At 42.4% G+C, this 13,858-nt stretch overlaps 1 protein-coding gene across 1 annotated transcript in view; it reads right to left on the bottom strand.

The window, feature by feature from the left end:
• The window catches only part of KAT2B (lysine acetyltransferase 2B), a 117,331-nt gene that overhangs the window by 80,638 nt on the left and 22,835 nt on the right, over positions 1 to 13,858 (bottom strand). Inside the window, exon 2 of the mRNA XM_025376472.1 lies at positions 3,521 to 3,647. Within this exon, the coding sequence (XP_025232257.1) occupies positions 3,521 to 3,647 (127 nt within the window). The remainder of the gene's footprint in view (positions 1 to 3,520; positions 3,648 to 13,858) is intronic.

The following is a 13,858-nucleotide window of genomic DNA, read 5'->3' as shown; positions in this document are numbered from 1 at the left end:
TGCAGTGGCGCGATCTCGGCTCACTGCAAGCTCCGCCTCCCAGGTTCAGGCCATTCTCCTGCCTCAGCCTCCGAGTAGCTGGGACTACAGGCGCCCGCCACCACGCCCGGCTAGTTTTTTGTATTTTTAGTAGAGACGGGGTTTCACCATGTTAGCCAGGATGGTCTCGATCTCCTGACCTCGTGATCCGCCCGCCTCGGCCTCCCAAAGTGCTGGGATTACAGGCTTGAGCCACCGCGCCCGGCCTTTTTTTTTTTTTTTTTTTTTTTTTTTGAGACGGAGTCTCTCAATGTCACCCAGGCTGGAGTGCAGTGGCGCGATCTCGGCTCGCCGCAACCTCCACCTCCTGGGTTCAAGCAATTCTCCTGCCTCAGCCTCCCAAGTAGCTGGGACTACAGGCGCCTGCCACCATGTACACCTAATTTTTTTTTTTCTTTGAGATGGAGTCTTGCTCTGTCACCCAGGCTGGAGTGCAGGGGCGGGATCTCGGCTCACTGCAAGCTCCGCCTCCTGGTTCACGCCATTCTCCTGCCTCAGCCTCCCCAGTAGCTGAGATTACAGGCGCCTGCCACCACACCCGACTAATTTTTTACACTTTTAGTACAGACGGGGTTTCACCGTGTTAGCCAGGATAGTCTTGATCTCCTGACCTCATGATCTGCCCGTCTCAGCCTCCCAAAGTGCTGGGATTACAAGAGTGAACCACCACACCCAGCCTTATAGTATTATATTTTCTTAACTAATAAAATGGGATTATACTCATGAAACATCAATGCTGTTCCTCAGTCAGCATCCTGTATTTGGGAAAGGACCAATTTCTTAGTTCCCTTGGGGTGAAATTCGGGGTTAGGCACATGACAGGCACAATCTCCTCCACAGGGTATTTAAATCCTGAACCAATACTCACAGGGACAGAGGCAGTTGGAGCTGAATCCTAAGTCATTCAGTGGCAGCAGACTGAACAGAAGGTCTGTGAACTTCTGCAGCTGAGATCCCCAAATGAGATCAAAACCTGTTTTCCCATTGTTTTCAGCTTCTAGAAGCTACCAGTATCCTTCTTATATGCATTGTTTTCTTATTTAAGCTAGACAGAATATATATCTGTTGTATGAAGTGAAAGAACCCTGATAGTGTTATAATACCACTACTACTAAAAACATCAGCTAATAATCATGTATTTACTATTCTGAGATTTTTTCTTATCTTATATAATCCTCACAATGATCCTACAAGGTAAATACTACTATGTATTAACCCATTTCAGAACTGAAAAACTGAAGTCCAGGCAGATTAAGCAATGTGCTGCTACTCACAGCTACCGGTTATAGAGCCAGAATTTGAACTCAGGCTGATAGATCCAATAATTTAGTCCTAAATTATAAAACCTTCTATCAAGCTGCTTTATTACCTGATTTCTTCACAATCATCTCCTACATTGGAATATTTAGGTTGTTTCATGCTTTTTATTATCATAAGTGAGGCCATAAAACATGTCACTATCCTTTTAGTTTAATTTGAGGGCATGCCTTAATTTACACATAGATTAAATTTCTGGCATGGATTTGGCAGGTCAAAGGATATGTGATTTTTTTTCAGTCTTCATTCTTGATTATGTATTGCAGAATGAGGGCATTTGTTTTCAAAGCTTGTTAAGAAATAAAAAAGGAAACAAAGTTGGCTTTTTTGTGTGAAGCACTGTTTCTGCCTTCAGGCATTCATGTGTGTTTACGTGCTTAGAATGGAGACAATCTGCTCAGCTAAAGAAGAAAGAAGATCCTGTTTTAAATGTTAATTGATGTAGGATAATAGGATTTCCCAATCAATAACAAATACACTTCAAGCCTAAGGCTTAAGGATTTCTTGAGTTCAGCCTTTTATTACGTCATATTTCCTAAGGCAATCCTAAACTCCATTCACTCCAGTCATAGTTAGTGGTTGTTTTGTTTTGTTTAAAAAAAAAAAAAAAAGGTAAATTATAATCAAGGATAGTTCTCAAACTTTTGAAATTTTTGCTCTGTATTGGGTACTTCAAGATTCAGAGCTTACATTATTTGAGATACCAGTTAAGTTGACAAAATGATGAAATTATTAGTGTGTTTCTTTTGTGAGATCAAGACTATTTCTATTTTCTGAAGGTTATTCCAATGTGATGACTTCTTGGGAAGATCACATTATCTACTTTTATGCTCTGTAAATATTGAAATACTCTCTGAGTACAAAGTAAAATTTCAGACGACCTAACACCATGCTAACCTTGGAGGCAACACCATTTCTTGTAAGCAGGAAGCTCTAGAGAAATGATGGCATAAGAAGTCACCCACTTATAATGGTCAGGTGGAAAGAGCAAGTACCTTAGCAAGAATGTTCTGCCCAGTGTTATGTCCTTGCTGTCATGGACAGCAAAATGGCCTTGTTGACATTTTGGGGGAGACTGTATAACTGAAGGCAGAAAAGAAAGAATATTCTAAGATTCGGCCGGGCGCAGTGGCTCACGCCTGTAATCCCAGCACTTTGGGAGGCCGAGGCGGGCAGATCACAAGGTCAGGAGATCCAGACCATCCTGGCTAACTCGGTGAAACGCCATCTCTACTCAAAATACAAAAAATTAGCCGGGGTGGCGGCGGGCGCCTGTAGTCCCAGCTACTCGGGAGGCTGAGGCATGAGAATGGCGTGAACCCGGGAGGCGGAGCTTGCAGTGAGCCGAGATCGCGCCACTGCACTCCAGCCTGGGCGACAGAGCGAGACTCCGTCTCAAAAAAAATAATAATATTCTAAGATTCTTCATGGACTGAAATTTTAGTATCTAGGAAAAACTAATTCCTCAACTTTTATCTACTCAAACAACATAGGATTTTTAAAAAATATTTTAATCATAAAACTAGTATCAGGACACAGAACAACATACTAGCACAGTCCTTTTGAGTAACTGCAGCAGGGCCTACTGTGCCATCACTGACAATGATTATTTTGCAGGGTCAGATAAGAAAGTTGAAAGGGAAACCACCAGTAAACATTCACTAAACACAGTAAAGAGCAACCCAGTGAAGAAAGAGCTATGAGATACACAAAACTAAGGAACATGAAGATAAAATGAAGCACCCCAGAAAGTTCAGGGCAACAGAAATAACAAACATGATAATTATTATCATTAAACCCATTGGTTGAGGTTTCAACCCTGAGGTCAAAGACCCTCAGGCCCCAACCCCCAAAATGAATCAGGACATGTTACACATTATTCATGCTAACTAGCTCGATTGTCATGTTTCATCTTACTTGGCAATCCCCCAGTCCAACTCAGCTCTTGAAAGGAAGAAGGGACAAAGTCACTGCACACAGTGCAGCGTTTGTCTCTCACAAGAAGCCCTTCCCAGCAAACTCATGAGACTAGAGAGGCTCTTGTTGTTGGTCTCATACAGAGGTACATAGCATTCAAATTTGGTGAGCCCACAGAATTCAGTAAGTTAAGAGTCTCAGGCTACAATGAACTCGTTATACTTTCCTTGAAGATTTAGGAACTCACCTAGGGCATGGCTACAACTCCGACAGGATTCCGTCAAACTGACAATTATTTGCTGCAGATCGGCTCTGGGGGGAGTGGGTGACGGGTTAGGGTTTTTCCAGCCATTACATTTGCAAGACTCCTCGGCCTAAAAAAGGAATAAAGAAACAGATAAAATTATGTAACAGGCAGCCGTGGACTGATGGTTTTACATGAGAACAATGTACACTAGTTATATGACAGCTACCCCCTCACCCCTGACTTTGTCGTCTTCCATATAGACAAGAGAAAAATAGAAAAGCCGCAGATCAAGCAGGTGTCTATCTTTGTGCATGGGTAGTTTTTTTTTTTCTTTTTATTATACTTGGTCAGCTTTGGTACGATAGTGCAGCTTCAGGTGATCTTGAAAATCAAATACTATCCTATACTCCAGCTGCTTAACTTCATTTTATTCTTTAATTTAATGTGTACCTGAAAGCTCCTGGCAATGCTGGAAAATTTTTATCCCAGAAGGGTGGGAGTCAGGGGGGAGGGGAGTCCACTTTTGTCACAATTCATTTTTATTAATAGAAAATAAACACTTATTCCAGTTTAAAAAAAAAAAAGAAAAGCCAAAGGTGGTATTTGATTTGGGTGCTTTGCTTTTTGTTTTCTTTTGTTTTCTGCTGGCTGGAATCTGCATGCTACAGCTCATGCAGCTGACCCACACACTTTGCTCCCATTACCCCCAATGGGTGTCCATGAAGTGGTCAGTTCCAAGAAAGTCCATCTCAAAGATGGACTTTCCAAATCCACAAGCCAGACTCCTGATGTCCCACAAACACAGCTAAGGTCTAGGCTAAGGTTGAGCCTTGCAGGCTCTAAGGCACCAGCTGCATCTCTGCCCCATGGACCAGAAGGGAAACCCACAGGACTGAAGAAGTTAGCAATCTTAGGAAGATGAGACGGGGGCACACCCAGCTGACGACACACTTGCAGGCTCCTCCAAGACTTCTGTGAGCTCCCAGCTTTAGAACTGAAGAGGGCTTCATCATGTAGTCCTGGGTTTCTACTTATACATATATTTCCAGGTTTCCTGTACTAGAACACCATCATTTTAGCAACACTTGATACAAAGCTTCCTTAACTTTGTCCACATACTCTTCACACCTCTCTATGTTTGTAGACAAGAGTGAACACGATGTGGCCTTCTGTAAGTGATTTGATCCATGAAATGGAAGGCAAGCAGGAAAAATTATCAGTTATTCTACCTGGTACCACACTGTGTGCTTCGGCAGGTCTCAAGGTATGAAAGGCTAGCATGCTCGCAATGAATGACCCCAGCCACTTATAAAAATAATTATTCTGCCCCTTCTCTACTACTCTCAGCACTCCACTCTCACCATTTATTTACTGCTTCAAGTCAGCTATGGCTGGGAAACCAGAAAGTACACTGTTAGAATAACATGTAACACAGATGAAGTCACTCTAGGGTAGAGCCATCTGCATATACTATCCAGTATGGAAGCGTCTGGGCACATGTGGCTACTGAGCACTGGAAATCCAGCTAGTTCAAATCAAAGTGCACTGTAGTTGTAAAATATACAGATTTAGAAGGTTAGTGCAAAATATAAAATATACCATTAACAATTTTTACATTATATATTGAAATTATATGTTTAAATGTATTATTTTGGATATATGGGTTAAAGAAAAGGTATTATTAATATTGACTTCTTTTTACTTTTATAATATAGTTATCCAAACTTTTTGGGTTTTTTTTTTTTTTTTTTTTTTTTTTTGAGACAGAGCCTCTCTGTGTTGCCCAAGCTGGAGCGCAGTGGTGCATTCTTGTCTCACTGCAACCTCCACCTCTCAGGTTCGAGTGATTCTTGTGCCTCAGCCTCCTGAGTAGCTGGGATTACTGGCATGCACCACCACACCCAGCTAAGTTTTGTGTTTTTAGTGGAGACAGGGTTTCACCATGTTGCCAAGGCTGGTCTCGAACTCCTGACCTCAGGTGATCCACCCACCTCAGCCTCCCAAAGTGCCGGTATTACAGGCGTGTGCCACCATGCCCAGCAGCATAAGTGTAATTTGAAGAAAATGTTAGAGGCTGCTGCTTTGACCTCATACATAAAATTCTCCAAGATAGAGATCATTTCCAAGCTGTGTATAACAGTATAAGAAAAGAGAATAGTCGGCCGGGCGCGGTGGCTCAAGCCTGTAATCCCAGCACTTTGGAAGGCCAAGACGGGCGGATCACAAGGTCAGGAGATCAAGACCATCCTGGCTAAGACGGTGAAACCCCGTCTCTACTAAAAAATACAAAAAACTAGCCGGGCGAGGTGGCGGGCGCCTGTAATCCCAGCTACTCGGGAGGCTGAGGCAGGAGAATGGCCTAAACCCGGGAGGCAGAGCTTGCAGTGAGCTGAGATCCGGCCACTGCACCCCAGCCTGGGCGACAGAGCGAGACTCTGTCTCAAAAAAAAAAAAAAAAGAAAAGAGAATAAACCATTGGCAAGGTAAGAAGGGTCACAGTAGAAGAAAACTCTGCTTTTGAATGAGTCTTCTTCAGTGGGCCATGTGAATCTGGAACACCTAACCTGATTGCTTTTCCCATTTTGTATTAATGAGGATGGAGAAAGCAGGGCCAGGAGAAGCACCTACATCAGCATCCCCATAGCTACATCCCCCAGTGAGTAGCTCAAGTGACCCTCTTTTGTCTAGGCATCAGGCAGGCCCAACTTTTACCCCCAGCGTTCTCTGTTGCCAGGCTGAACCTGGCCTTGAAATTCTCTGCAATGAGCCATCCACCTCTTCAGAGGCTGCAAAGGTCTCAGAGGCCATGTTCTTGAGGGAAATTGTCATGAGAATTTACAATGAAGACAGTAAATAGCAGAATATGGCAAGCCAAAATACACAGCTTTGGTATAAGGGTTATTAAAATGCAGATACAAGAAAAGCTTGGCCGGGCGCAGTGGCTCACACCTGTAATCCCAGCACTTTGAGAGGCCGAGGCGGGTGGATCGTGAGGTCAGGAGTTCAAGACCAGCCTGGCCAGTCTTGAATGGTGAAACCCCGTCTCTACTAAAAATACAAAAATTAGCAGGGCATGGTAGCAGGTGCCTGTAATCCTAACTACTCGGGAGGCCGAAGCAGGAGAATCACTTGAACCCAGGCAGCAGAGGTTACAGTGAGCTGAGATTACTGTACTCCAGCCTGAGCGAGAGTGAGACTCTGTCTCAAAAAAAAAAAGAAAAAGAAAAGCTCTCTGCCCTCCCGTATATCCCCAAAAGCAGGACATAAATTCTTAAAGGTATCCCTTCTTCCCTCTCTACCAAGAAGGACAGAAGTTGATCATGGAGATAACTCTAGACCTTTATCAGCCCAAAGGTACCAGGGGAATCTACATAACAAACTTGCTAAAACGAGCCCTAATCTACCATTGGTTTCCGCACATACTTGCCTTCCCACAATCTGCTGTCCCTAGCAGCTCAAGGTCCTTTTCCTTTGTCTTCTCACTTCTCTAAAAATGTACTAGTCTGCTGAGATAGCCCATAAGCCCAAGTTCTAACCACCTCTTTGAGGTACTCTTCACTGGGTGCTCCCATGTTCATGCACAATGAATATGTCAATAAACTTGCTTTTGTTTTTCTCTTGTTAATGTATTTTATTAGTCTGACTGACAGGGCCCCAACCGATGCACCTAAAATGGTAAAGGGAAAACAGCTTTCTTCCCCTACAAAAGTATCACTAAGATTTCGTAGGGTCAGAGGAAACCACCCTTATTGCGGACCAACCTCTCTTAGTTGCTGCATAACTACTTCCAGGAACTCCCTAAGCCTCCAGCTTTTCTGAATAGCCTGGTCTGATCCACAGCCCTTTCCCAAAGGATCTTCAGTTTGAGAAAAAAAAAAATGACTAAACAGCCCCCACAAAGCAATTAAGGATGGCAGGCCAAACCTAGAAGCAAAAAACAGTAATAACCAAAAACACCTTGAGTTTGGAGAACTGCATTTCGAGCCCAAGAGTCATGCACATTGACTCATTCTTTCAACAATATTTATTGAGGCCTACTACACGCCAGGTACTATTGACTATGAAACAAAGATTCTGCTCTCCTGGAGATTTCATTAGGGGTGGCCGGGGATGGGGAAAACAAGATTAACACATAAGTAAATTATAGCATATACTGGAGAATGTGATGGTGCTATGGAAAGAAAGATAAAAGGACGAGTACAGGGAACTTAGCAGAGGGTGGGATAAAAGGTATAATTTTAACTAGGACTTTTTGAGATGACCTTAGAGCAAAGACTTGAAAAAAGGAGGGAGTTGGTCATTAGGTATCTGGTATAAGGGAAACACAGCTAGTGCAAAGCCAAGAGAGTGCCTGGCTTGCTCAACAGAAAGCAAAGGCCAATGTGGCTACAGCACAGTGGGTAAAAGACATGTTGAAATTAAACCAGACAGGGTCGAGCACAGTGGCTCACACCTGTAATCCCAGCACTTTGGGAGGCCGAGGCAGGTGGATCACCTGAGGTCAGGAGTTCGAGACCAGCCTGGCCAACATGGTGAAATCCCATCTCCACTAAAAATACAAAAATTACTTGGCATGGTGGTGCACACCTGTAATCCCAGCTACTCAGATGGCTGAGGCAGCAGAATCACTTGAACCCGGGAGGCAGAGGTTGCAGTGAGCCAAGATCATGCCACTGCACTCCAGTGTAGGTGACAGAGTAAGACCCTGCCTCAAAAAAAAAAAAAAGAAAAAGAAAAGAAAAGAAATGAAATTAAGCCAGACAGGACAGGCACAGGTAATCCTAGAACTTTGGGAGGCTAAGGCAGGCAGATCACCTGAGGTCAGGAGTTCGAGACAGGCCTGGCCAACATGGCAAGACCCCCGTCTCTATTAAAAATACAAAAATTAGCCAGGTATGGTGGTGAATGCCTGTAATCCCAGCTACTTGAGAGGCTGAGGCAGGAGAATCGCTTGAACCCGGGAGGCAGAGGTTGCAGAGAACCAAGATCGCGCCACTGCACTCCAGCCTGGGTGACAGAGTGAGACCCTGTCTCAGAGTTTTTTTAAAAATTAAAAAATAAATAAAAGAATTCAAGGATCTAAAACTTTTCTTCCTATGAGCTTGCTTATAAAACTCTGCCTTGCCCTGAGATTCATGCTAACAAGTAACAAGTTTTAAATTCTTGGAGAAGACAATACAGAGTTTTAGAGATGTAGATCTTAACTTCATTGTTGCAACAGACTAAGTTCGGTCAGCCCAGAAAAAAAGTTTATTTATGCCCCTTCTTGTCTTAACATGACAGAGAATAATGGCTGTGTTCACTGGGGGCTCATAAATGGGTGAGTCACAAATCTCATGGCAGGGAGATTTGTAATAATAAGGTCTTATATTCCCCCTACTCAATTAAAAAAAAAAAAAGTTACATCCTAAATATTAACTGCACATGTTGAAACCACTTGTGATAGAGTGCTTAATGAGTTCTACCCCACAATAAACACTGATGCTTAAAAATGTAACTGAATAAAGATCTTTTCTTTCAAAATTGGCTTTTTTTTACCTCCTCCACTGAGTCTTGCGATCCCAGTACAAAGTAGATTTTTATTTCTTTTGTTCATAATGACTGAGACTTTCGAAACAAATTAAAATTCCCTGAAAACTAAGAAGAATGAAGAGAGGGAGACAACATGGGGCGAAACACTGAGAAGTATAAAAGTTTTGTCAGCCCTGCAGCACTCCAACTGTGCTGTCCAAGATGTGGCAGCCAGCCACAAGTGAATACGGAGTCTTTAAAAATTGGCAATAAAAATTGAGATGTGTTATGCGTGTTTGAAAATATACCCTGAATTTCAAAGACTTAGTATTAAAAAAAGAATGTTAAAATATCACATTAAGAACTATTTTATATTGATTACGTATTGTAATAATATTTTGAAATATTCAGTTAAAGTAAACAATAGAATTAATGAAATTTAATTTTTGGCTTTTCTGATTTTTTTTTTTTTTAATCTGGTGCAGTGGGTTGAACAGTGTGTCCCCTAAAGTTCTTGTCCCAGCCAGGTGCAGTGGCTCATGCCTGTAATCCCAGCACTTTGGGATGCCGAGGCTGAGGATCACATGAGGTCAGGAGTTCGAGACCAGCCTGGCCAACATGGTAAAACCCTGTCTCTATTAAAAACACAAAAATTAGCCAGGCATGGTGGCACGCACTTGTAATCCCAGCTATTCAGGAAGCTGAGGCAGGATAATTGCTTGAACCCAGGAGGCCAAAGTTGCAGTAAGCTGAGATGGCACCACTGCACTCCAGCCTAGGTGACAGAGCGAGACTGTCTCAAAAAATAATCATAATAGTAAATAAAGTTCATGTTCCCCTGGAACCTCAGAATGGGATCATATTTGGAAATAGGTTCATTGCAGATGTGATCAGTTAAGGATATGCAGATGAAATTATCCTGACCCCTAAAACCAATGACTGGTGTTTTCCTAAGAGAAAGAAGGAGATTTGGAGACAGACACAGACCAACAGCAAAGAAGGCTAAGTGAAAACAGAAGCAGAGGCTGGATCTCACTATAAGAGAGACCAGGGTCTCACTATAGGCCAAAGAATGCCAAGGACTGCCAAGCACCACCACATGCTAGGAAGAGGCAAGGAAGGATTCTTCCCTACAGCCTTCAAAAGGAGTGTGGCCCAGATGACATCTTGATCTCAGACTTCTAGCCTCCAAAACAGTGAATAAAAAAAAACAAAACTCTATTTGTTGTTTTAAGCCACATATTTTGTGGTTGTTATGACAGGCCTAAGAAACTAATACACAGGACTACTAGAAAATGTTAAATAATATATGTGGCTCCCATATTTCTATTGGATATTAGTGCACTGGACTATAAAGGAACTCTACCCCCAAGCCCCAGGTCTTCACTATGGACCCTAACAGTTGAAGCATAGAATAGTCTCAGCATCCCTAAGTGGTCCTAACTCATTAAAGTTATACCCTATTGATATATCCAAGAATCCCTTGCGTTTTCCTTACCTGTTTCAGTATTTTTTGTAGGATATGAAAACTGGTTCTTGCACGTGTGCATGCTCCATGGGACACCTAACAACCTAAGTGTACAAAATTTTTAATACATATGGGACTCGTTGATTTGCTAAAAAGGACATACTATGTCCTTTAAAAAACAGTCAATGCTCTTATCCTTGACTGCCAGCAAAGCATTTTCTGCCAAGTTTTCTGAGCTACTGCTACCATGCCCTCCACTTTGGCCTTCGTCTCCCCATTGAATGTTCAGGCCTGGCCACTGTTCTTTGAGATAAGAGGTCTCCTTTCAAAACACCTTTCCCATGTCTCTCCTTAATTAGGCATGACAGCTGCTGTCTAAGGGAACTCCCAAGGGAGTTGGCCTTGCAGCTTTAACGAAGTATCAGCTGAAGGACAACCTTTTGGGGAGTGCACTGCCAAGCCAATTACTGTAGCAGCTAGCAACCTGGGCACAGGGAGGGGAAAGCTAACCAGATGACTTCATCTCCCCCAAGAGCAAGTCTCTGCAGACATTGCAGAACCAAGAAGGAAGAAAAGGCCACTGCACTACTTTCAACAGGACTGGGATAATGTTTTCATCCCAATAGGATCCAGGGTTAGAGGTCAAAAGCATGCAACCGATTTTGTCATAGTAGGCAGAAACCAGGATGGATGATGAGAAAGAAGATAAACAGGATAAACAAGTGGTCACAACCCAGATCACAGACAGACAGGGGTGGGGAGCTCACACTTCACTCTGTGTTAATGAGTGAGATGGGTGTGAGGATATTTGAGTGACATCCAGAGGAACAGGAGAAAGACAGCCAGCTGTCTAGTAGGATTCTGTCATGCTTAAAATATTGGAAAGTCACATTTGTTGGAAAACTTAAATTAGTGTCAAAGATGTCCCACAGCAAGAACACGCTGATGGAAAATTTATTCAGTATAACTGTGAATCCAACATTTATTTAGCTCCCAAAATTAAAAATCTACATGTATTCTTATCTCACCTGACATAAGGAAAGTATGAATTATTGCCATTATTAAAAGAGAAAGCTGAGGCTCTAGGTGATAAGAGACTTGCCTGGGGTTACTCATTCTACCCTGCAGGAGCACAAAGTGTGTCCGGGCAGGTAACTGGCACTGTGGTTGTGAGTGAGGAAGGCCTCGCTCTTATTCACTACCTCTCTGCTCCATGTTGAACAAAGGCATAATGTTTAAATGTCAAAGATCAAAACCGTAACTTTACAGCCAATAAGATATCTCTAACCAAATATAGATAGGAGGAGTAAATTCTGGTGTTCTATCGCACAGCAGAGTGACTAGTTTACAATAAGATATTGCATATTACAAAATAGCTACAAGAGAGGATTTTGAATGTTCTCATCACAAAGAAATGACAAGTGATTGAGATGATGAACATGCTAATCACACTGATTTGGCCATTACACAATATATACATGTTTCAAAACACCACACTATGCCCCCATCAATATGTATAATTATTAGGTGTCAATTAAACACAAAATAAATTATTTTTTCAAATGGAGCAGACTAACAAATTATCAGGGATATGAAAAATTGGAATCCTCATACAGTGTTTGTGGGATGTAACAAGGTACAGTCACTTTGGAAAACAGTTTGCTAGCTTCTTATACACTAATGGAACAGAATAGATAGCCCAGAAATAAACCCTCACAGATAATGGTCAAATGATTTTGACAAGTGTGCCAAGACCATTCAATAGAGAAAGGACAGTCTTTTCAACAAATGGGGCTGGAAAAACTAGATATCTGCGTGCACAAGAATGAAGTTGGAGCCTTAGCTAGTAACACACACACAAATGAACTCAAAATAGATGAAAGACTTCAACATAAAACTTAAAACTATGAATCTTGACCAGGCGCGGTAGTTCACTCCTGTAGTCCCAGCACTTTTGGGGGCCGAGACAGTTGGATCACGAGGTCAGGAGTTGGAGACCAGCCTGGCCAACATGGTGAAATCCTGTCTCTACTAAAAATACAAAAATTAGCCAGGCATGCTGCTGCACGTCTGTAATCCCAGCTACTTGGGAGGCTGAGGCAGGAGAATTGCTTGAACCCGGGAGGCAGAGGTTGCAGTGAGCTGAGATTGCGCCACTACACTCCAGCCTGGGCGACAGAGCAACCATCTCAAAAAAAAAAAAAGAAGGGCCTACTCAGAAGCTGCTGTGAGGTAAGATTGCACCACTGCATTCCAGCCTGGGCAACAGGGCGAGATCCCCGTCTCAAAAGAAAAAAAAAAAAAAGAATATCTTAAAAGAAAATACAGAAAAAAACTTCATGATACTAGATTAGGCAAAGGTGTCTTGGATATAACATCAAAAGCACAGGCGGCCAGGTGTGGTGGCTCACGTGTATAATACCAGCACTTTGGGAAGGTCAGGAGTTCAAGACCAGCCTGGGCAACAAACAAGACTCCATCTCTATAAGAATTTTAAAAATTAGCTGGATGTAGTGGTGCATGCTGTAGTCACAGTCACTCAGGACGCTGAGGCGGGCAGATCCCTTAAGCCTAGGAGTTCGAGGCAGCAACAGGCCATGATTGTGCCACTGCACTCCAGCCTGGGCAACAGGGCAAGATCCTGTTTCAAATAACAAAAACACAGGGAACAAAAGAAAAACAGATAAACTGGAATTAGTAAAAACTTTAAATTTCTGTGCACCAAAAGACATACACAACAGAGTGAAGAGGCAACCCAGAGAATGTGAGAAAATATTTGCAAACCATATATTTGATAAGGGGTTAATATTCAGAATATATAAAGAATGCCTACAACTCAACAATAACAACAAAATTTTTAAATGGGCAAAGGACTTGAGCAGACACTTCTCCAAAGAAGTGTCTCTCTCAAGTTTCATTCAAGTTGTGGCACGTGAATGAAACTTGAAACTTGAAAGAAGAAATATAAATGGTCAATAAACACATGAAAAGATGTTCAACATCATTAATAATTACAAAAATGGGCCAGGCACGGTGGCTCACACCTGTAATCCCAATACTTTGAGAGGCTGAGGCGGGTGGATCACCTGAGGTCAGGAGTTCAAGACCAGTCTGGCCAACAAGGTGAAACCCCATCTCTACTAAAAATACAAAATTTGGCTGGGCGTGGCAGTGCATGCCTGTAATCCCAGCTACTCGGGAAGCTGAGGCAGAAGAATCACTTGAACCCGGGAGGCAGACGTTACAGTGAGCTGAGATCATACCACTGCACTCCAGCCTGGGCGACTAAGCAAAACTACATCTAATATATATATATATATAATATTTCATATATATATATATGAAAATGCAAATTAAAA

Source organism: Theropithecus gelada, chromosome 2 (assembly GCF_003255815.1).
Source record: "Theropithecus gelada isolate Dixy chromosome 2, Tgel_1.0, whole genome shotgun sequence".
Lineage (NCBI taxonomy): Eukaryota > Metazoa > Chordata > Mammalia > Primates > Cercopithecidae > Theropithecus > Theropithecus gelada.
The sequence above is the reverse complement of the archived record's forward strand: the minus strand, read 5'-3'. Positions and strand labels throughout refer to the sequence as shown.